The 8,783-nt window shown below is 35.8% G+C and overlaps 1 protein-coding gene across 1 annotated transcript; it reads right to left on the reverse strand.

The window, feature by feature from the left end:
• Positions 1–417: 417 nt before the first annotated feature.
• On the reverse strand, positions 418–6,948 carry LOC121366991 (CUB domain-containing protein 2-like; the record flags this gene model as incomplete). Its single annotated transcript, XM_041491203.1, has 6 exons — positions 418–539; positions 1,941–2,028; positions 2,660–2,812; positions 5,251–5,375; positions 5,698–5,773; positions 6,796–6,948. Coding segments are annotated over 6 exons (717 nt in total), but the record flags the coding sequence as incomplete, so codon positions are not given.
• Positions 6,949–8,783: the final 1,835 nt, after the last annotated feature.

The following is an 8,783-nucleotide window of genomic DNA, read 5'->3' on the forward strand; positions in this document are numbered from 1 at the left end:
AATGCATCTTCTAAATCATTTAGATGCATAGCAAATAAAATACGTGAAAGGTTTTCGCCTTGGTTTACACCGTTTTGATATAAACAGAATATTCATTATGGTGACTAATGCATGATTTAATTCCTTAATTCATGTTATAAATAATTCTTAGACACTTTTCGTTTATATCTAAACTTAAATTTATTTTTTGCCATAAGCCTGTTTGCCAAACTGTGTTGAGTGCTTCAGAAAAAACTCAATAAAGGCACACTATAGTTTTTCTTTCGTTGTTTTACAATTTCAAATAAGGCATACAATGACAAAATGTGGTCATTCTTATAATTCTTGAGAAAACCTGCTTGATTTTCCTTGAGTTTTTCTGTGGAATCAAGAAATATATTTATACTTATCATTACAATGTCACCATGTATGTCTCACCATTATAAATCTCGACGTAGTCGGCCAAACATCCGCTGGTGGATTCTATTTTCACATTCAGGAACTTTATCTGAACAAATCTTCCCGGTAATGTAGAGATTTTCCACGAACAATCCATGTTGCTGGTGAAAAGACAAAACAAAAAGAATAAAAGAACAACATATTTGTAATGTGCTGGGTACAGTCTGGTTCTTATAAAATAAGCAACATATTGCAGATGGCGTATTGTCGCATATCGTTGTAATATGTGAATCACACGTGGATAGCTGGTTTACATAAAATCAGCAACATATTTCAGATGGCATACTGCCGCATATCGCCGTAATATATGAATCACGTGGATAGCTGGTTTACATAAAATCAGCAACATATTTCAGATGGCATACTGCCGCATATCGCCGTAATATATGAATCACGTGGATAGCTGGTTTACATAAAATCAGCAACATATTTCAGATGGCATACCGCCGCATATCGCCGTAATATATGAATCACGCGGATAGCTGGTTTACATAAAATCGCAAACTCTGTTAACTGAGTTTACCCCCACCACCCACTCCTCAACTTCTGCGACTGTGTTCCCCAAACCATGTACGAATAGCATGTGTGTGTGTGCGCGCGCACGCACGTGTGCATGTGTGTGTGTGTGTGTGTGTATATATATATATATATACGCCATATTTCTATTGTTAGCAATAATGACCTTGACCTTTGACGCAGTGGCGAAACGGTTAAAGATACAATGATTATATACCTATATATGAAGATTTTTTTTAAAAAGGCGATGAGAAATAAAGTCGCCAGATCGGTGACGTCATGGTGTCACGTACGTGCGTACATAAGGACAAGTGGCGCTGACCGCCTACGTACATACGTACATATGTACGTATACACGGACAAGTGGCGCTGATCTCCTATGTACGTACCAACATACGTACGTATGTACAAATAACGCTGACTTCCAACGTACGTATATACGGACAAGTGGCGCTGATCTCCTATGTACGTACCAACATACGTACGTATGTACAAATAACGCTGACTTCCAACGTACGTATATACGGACAAGTGGCGCTGATCTCCTATGTACGTACCTACATAAGTATGTATGTACAAATAACGCCGACTTCCCACGTACGTACGTACGTACGTATATACTGAGAAGTGGCGCTGATTTCCTAGTCGCGAGGGGACAATGAGTTTAAATACTTTATAAAAACGAATGATTAAATGTTTTATGTTATTTTATAAAAACGTAAAAAGGATATCTTGACAAATTACCATCAAACTATAAATGTTTAATCTACTTGCAGGGATGAAAGCAACTAAAGTAGTGTGGAAATAGAAAGTGTTCTGAGAATTGGTGCGGGTTCAAACATGATAATGTCTTTTTATATGAATTGTAAGATGTTTTACTACACCGATTTATCCGTTCCCTTTTAACCCAGCGACAGAAATTGATTTTTGTTTTAGAGCTATACTGAAAGTGGAAATGCTTCATACGAACACTACTACATACTTACTTGGCATAATTCAATGGGTAGTTAGGCGATGTAAGTGTTTTCACATAGTAGTGGGCAGTTAGTTCCTGGTCACTGCAGCTGTAACGTTCTGAAAAATATAATATTATCTCACATATTACCTCGGGTATGTCTGTATGATAGTTTGAATCCTCTGACGCTTTAAGTTCTCAGTTTGTATGTGACGTGTTTACGTATTACCTCGCATCTGTCTGTATGACAGTTTGAATCCTCTGACGCTTTACGTTCTCAGTTTGTATGTGAAGTTTTTACGTATTACCTCAGGTATGTCTGTGATAGTTCGAATTGTCTAAAGACTTTAAGTTCTCAGTTTGTATGTGAAGTTTTTACGTATTACCTCAGGTATGTCTGTGATAGTTTGAATTGTCTAAAGACTTTAAGTTCTCAGTTTGTATGTGAAGTTTTCACGTATTACCTCGGGTATGTCTGTGATAGTTTAAATCCTTTAAAGACTTTAAATTCTCAGTGTGTATGTGAAGTTTTTACGTATTACCTCGGGTATGTAAGTTCTCAGTTTTTACGTAAAGTGTTCACATATTTCTTCGTGTCTGATTGTATTATAGTTTGAATCCTATGGACACTTTAAGTTCTCAGTTTTTATGTGAAGTTTTGACGAATTACCTCGTGTCTGTTTGTGTGATAGTTTGAATCCTCTAAAGACTTTAAGTTCTCAGTTTGTATGTGAAGGTTTCACGTATTACCTCGAGTCTGTTTGTATGACAGTTTGAATCCTCTAAAGACTTCAGTTCCGTCAGCTTTAAACACGATAACCATGGCACCTCGGGTACTGCTATACTCGGGCTGCTCATTTCCACACCACTCACCCAGAACGTTACTGGCAGATGTCGAGTTACCTGTAAACAACAACAATGTTTCATGACGTAATATATGTATGTATGTGTATATATATATATATATATATATATATAAATAAATATGTGACCCAATACCCCTACATGATAATTTCAAATGTAATGTTATTATGTCACTGCCTGGTAACACCTTCGTTGCTAGCATGATAACCTTGGTGATGTTATGTGATATTGGGTCACTAGGAAATAAATTCTGCGCATGGCAATGGGTTAGCAGGTTGGCAGTATATGGGTTCTGCGCATGACGGATGTTTATACAATTTTCAGATAGGTTGTTTCCTCATTTTTCAAACATCCATTTACAGCAATAATTGTTGAACTGTATAAATAAATATAACGTTTACTCTTCTCGTAAAATCAAATTGCCTCTTATTTTTTCAATTCTCCTTTTCTTCGCTTTGTTTTCAATTAAACATTAAACAAAACAGCAAGTAGGTTCCTGCAAAGAATGTTTACCTTGGAACAACGTCTGATTCACAGTCACAAGCAGCCAGTGGTGTAGGCCTTCTTCGCGTGCACACATTAATGTTTAGCAAATTTAAAATGGCGGTAATAGTTTTTAAAGTTTGTCGTTGAAGATTTATTTTGTTAATAATGATACATGTACTTCAATCGGGATTTTGTGAGAACGGTAGATTATACACTTTTGGTTTGCGCGTCCATTTGTTGCACTATTTCGGTTGAGAAACGGTTGAAACATGGTGCCACAAGTTTTGAATACAGGCTATATATAGGGTATGTAACAAGATCCGGACGTAGTAAGAACCACACTTTCTACGTCCTTCTTCACTAGTCAAATACAATTAGCTTCACTATTACATGCGGATCTAACAGCAGCCTATTGGAGCTCATGTCCAGTTGACCTTTAATTCGACCAATCAAATCTTTACTTGCAAAATCATGCCAGTGATTTGAAAAGAATTTAAAAACATTCGGGATTATGCCGAGGGTATACGAAATGATTCGGGTGAATTACGAAGTATGCCAGAAATTAATTTCAATATAGAATTTTATATAAAATTCGTTTCAAGACGAAAATCAAAACCCGTGATGGTATAGCCATAAAATCTGTTTATAATAGTATACAATCCAGAGTTTACTACTGCACTTTTCACCCTGTTTTTTCAACCAACGAGTTCGCCTATTGCATAAATAGTCTCGACCGATATTTTTAGAATTTGTATGCTCCCGAATAACCTTATAAAAGGCGATATGTGGCGACAGCGGGTTTCCTCTAAAAACAGTGTCAGAATGACCATATGTTTGACGTCCAATAGCCGATCATAAAATAAAAAATCAATGTGCTCTAGTGGCGTCGTTAAATAAAACAAACTTTACTTTTTTTATAAAAGGCGAAGTGTAATTGGTCGATATTTAAATTTGTATTTATAGATGAAATGCCACCTGGACATGGGAGTCCATGCAATGCTGTTAGATCTACTGGTGAGACCAGTAGAGCTAATTTTAATCAGATTGAGTGAAATATAACCTTGAGTTTATTTTAACAAAATAAAAAGTACAGATATTTTAAAGTTGTGACACAGCAATATATTGTATTTAAAACTCGCAGTCTATACCATTCCCAAATTTTTTTGAACACCTGTTATTATCCGATTTCCGGTAGTAGTTTCCACATGACAATAATAATAGTTTCCATATCGCTTTTGACTGAAACATATTACAAAAATATATATTGAAAAGGGGTTGCGCGATATTAAAAATGTCAGGTTACGACGTTTTGATATATGGTTATTTGGCTCGGTTCGATAACGGTGTAAAAATCGAGCTTCATCTGAACCTCGCCAATTAAACACGGTATAAAAACGTAGTAACTGATATATTTGAAAGGTTTTTACCGGAATGTTTCTTTTTGGTATCGTCAGTAGCATATATTAGGAATAAAAAATTGTATTATCTAGTCTCTGGCGAGGGTAATTATCTCTTTATCATATAATCTCAAGCTTAATACAACATGTTTTTGTAAACTGTATAAGCTACTTTAATTGCAGTCCGCCATTGCTAGTTATTCAAATGACAAGAATATGTGACATGGTGTGGGGTTTTTTATGGAAATGGCGTCAAACTTTATAAAAAAAATAAACTTGTGCTTAACGTTTGTTGTTTTCTGAATGATGGACAGCTTTCAGTGTAAGGTTTCTATTGAAATGTTTTTGAATGACGACTATTAATGCATACACAAGTAAGTAGTGTCACAGTAGTACATTTGCTTAAATGTCAAGAAACGTAGTGCCGTGACCTCGATTAATTTACATCTAATTTGTAAAGTTATTAAATTCTGAAAGTATGTGATCTGAAAAATAACACATCCTTTGATGACACTGGATAATGGTAGCTAATATATGGTAAATATCGCGCACCTCAGATTTGAAGGACTGGTTACTTTCATGCCCTGCTCTTACCATCATAGGCTGTAACTCTGTCATAGTTACACGTTGATTCCTTTTCCAACTGAGAATCGACAACGTTGATTTGTACTTTGTAGTTAGGATTAGCAGCTTCGATTGTCCAAATGCACAACAGGTTGCTACAACAAAACATAATAGCATTTGAGTTCCATGACCAGATGGCACAATGAAACTCCTCTAGAGTCCGTTTGCGTGAAAATGGAACCGATAAATTGGCATAATGAATAATGTTAATACATATATTAAAACATTACCGAGTTTTAACCCAAACCTACTCAAATATATAGTGGTTATTTCATGGCATTTTTTCGAATACGATTTTTAGTCAATGAGCGATGTGTGAAAAACATATTTTCACAATTTCAAACGATTTTTATGTCAACGAAAGATTTATAAAAAACATTTAAATATGGTATTCACAAAGAGTGGAATATTATTTACTTGTGGTATCCAGTAGGGTACCCAGGAGAAGTCAGGTAGCTTACATAAGAATTAGCCGTCAAAGTACCTCCACAGCCTGAAAAAACAACAACACAGATTTAGTGAGTTAGAGGTATGATAATGACAATGTACTAAGATTTTATATTACCGTAATTCCTTGAATGGAGGTCTGCCTTGAATAGAAGCCTGCCCAGTTCTGCTGTTCTAGCTTTCTCAAGTAAAATGGCCGAGTTATGCTCGTCATTTCCGTTGCATGACATCACCGGATTATGCCGGGGACCTATTAGTTATCCGGTTTAGACAGGATCCGGTGTTTAGAGGGTCACGTGTTAGAAGTTACAATATTCGGACCATGAAACTTGGACGGTTTTGACAGGATTCTGGTTCGATATATTTATATTACTACTGAAGGTGTCGAATCAGTTTCCTATCGGGAACTAAACTCATCTATTTAAATAGTGGTCTGAAAACTATAGGCTGTGAGACAAGAGGAAAGGAAGGACGGAAATGTTTTATTTAACGACGCACTCACATTGCCTTTGTTATTATTTACGGTTATATGGCGTAGGACATATGGTTAATGACCACACATATATTGAGAGAGGAAACCCGCTGTAGCCACTTCATGGGCTACTCTTTTTCGATTAGCAGCAAGGGATGTTTTATATGCACCATCCCACAGACATGTGAAGTTTTTACGTATTCCCTCAGATCTGTCTGTGATAGTTTGAATTGTCTAAAGACTTTAAGTTCTCAGTTTGTATGTGAAGTTTTAACGTATTACCCCGGGTATGTCTGTGATAGTTTGAATCCTCTAAGGCCTTTAAGTTCTCAGTTTCTATGTGAAGTTTTCACTTATTACCTCAGGTTTGTCTGTGATCGTTTCAATCGTCTAAAGACTAGGTTCTCAGTTTTTACGTAAAGTTTTCACATATTTCTTCGTGTCTGATTGTATTATAGTTTGAATCCTATGGACACTTTAAGTTCTCAGTTTTTATGTGAAGTTTTGACGAATTACCTCGTGTCTGTTTGTGTGATAGTTTGAATCCTCTAAAGACTTTAAGTTCTCAGTTTGTATGTGAAGGTTTCACGTATTACCTCGAGTCTGTTTGTATGACAGTTTGAATCCTCTAAAGACTTCAGTTCCGTCAGCTTTAAACACGATAACCATGGCACCTCGGGTACTGCTATACTCGGGCTGCTCATTTCCACACCACTCACCCAGAACGTTACTGGCAGATGTCGAGTTACCTGTAAACAACAACAATGTTTCATGACGTAATATATATATATATATATATATATATATATATATATATATATATATATATATATATATATATATTTACGTGACCCAATACCCCTACATGATAATTTTAAATGTAATGTTATTATGTCACTGCCTGGTAACACCTTCGTTGCTAGCATGATAACCTTGGTGATGTTATGTGATATTGGGTCACTAGGAAATAAATTCTGCGCATGGCAATGGGTTAGCAGGTTGGCAGTATATGGGTTCTGTGCATGACGGATGTTTGTACAATTTTCAGATAGGTTGTTTCCTCATTTTTCAAACATCCATTTACAGCAATAATTGTTGAACTGTATAAATAAATATAACGTTTACTCTTCTCGTAAAATCAAATTGCCTCTTATTTTTTCAATTCTCCTTTTCTTCGCTTTGTTTTCAATTAAACATTAAACAAAACAGCAAGTAGCTTCCTGCAAAGAATGTTTACCTTGGAACAACGTCTGACTTCACAGTCACAACCCCTGCGCGTGCTGTAACCTCACCGTGGTGCAGGGGTGTAACATTCTCTTTGAGAATGGCCAATACAGCACAAATTGAAGTTTAGAATAAAAGTCAGTATCTTATCTGTGATATTTGTATTTGTGTTTTTGCACAGTTCTTTACACTGTTTTTATTTATATCTTGAATTTTTCTGTTGATGTTGATCATCACCTAGTTTGTTTCCATTACCTTAGTTTGACACCCAATAGCCGATGTAATTTTCGAGCTGGGGTGTCGTTAAACATTCATTCATTCATTCATTCATTCATTCACAGTCACAAGCAGCCAGTGGTGTAGGCCTTCTTCGCGTGCACACATTAATGTTTAGCAAATTTAAAATGGCGGTGATATTTTTTAAAGTTTGTCGTTGAAGATTTATTTTGTTAATAATGATACATGTACTTTAATCGGGATCTTGTGAGAACGGTAGATTATACACTTTTGGTTTGCGCGTCCATTTGTTGGGCTATTTCGGTTGAGAAACGGTTGAAACATGGTGCCACAAGTTTTGAATACAGGCTATATATAGGGTATGTAACAAGATCCGGACGTAGTAAGAACCACACTTTCTACGTCCTTCTTCACTAGTCAAATACAATTAGCTCCACTATTACATGCGGATCTAACAGCAGCCTATTGGAGCTCATGTCCAGTTGACCTTTAATTCGACCAGTCAAATCCTTACTTGCAAAATCATGCCAGTGATTTGAAAAGAATTTAAAAACATTCGGGATTATGCCGAGGGTATACGAAATGATTCGGGTGAATTACGAAGTATGCCAGAAACTAATTTCAATATAGAATTTTATATAAAATTCGTTTCAAGACGAAAATCAAAACCCGTGATGGTATAGCCATAAAATCTGTTTATAATAGTATACAATCCAGAGTTTATTACTGCACTTTTCACCCTGTTTTTTCAACCAACGAGTTCGCCTATTGCATAAATAGTCTCGACCGATATTTTTAGAATTTGTATGCTCCCGAATAACCTTATAAAAGGCGAAGTGTAATTGGTCGATATTTAAATTGTTATTTATAGATGAAATGCCACCTGGACATGGGAGTGCATGCAATGCTGTTAGATCTACTGGTGAGACCAGTAGAGCTAATTTTAATCAGATTGAGTGAAATATAACCTTGCGTTTATTTTAACAAAATAAAAAGTACAGATATTTTAAAGTTGTAACACAGCAATATATTGTATTTAAAACTCGCAGTCTATACTATTCCCAATTTTTTTTGAACACCTGTTATTATCCGATTTCCGGTAGTAGTTTCCACATGACAATAG

Source organism: Gigantopelta aegis, unplaced genomic scaffold (genome assembly GCF_016097555.1).
Source record: "Gigantopelta aegis isolate Gae_Host unplaced genomic scaffold, Gae_host_genome ctg8213_pilon_pilon, whole genome shotgun sequence".
NCBI lineage: Eukaryota > Metazoa > Mollusca > Gastropoda > Neomphalida > Peltospiridae > Gigantopelta > Gigantopelta aegis.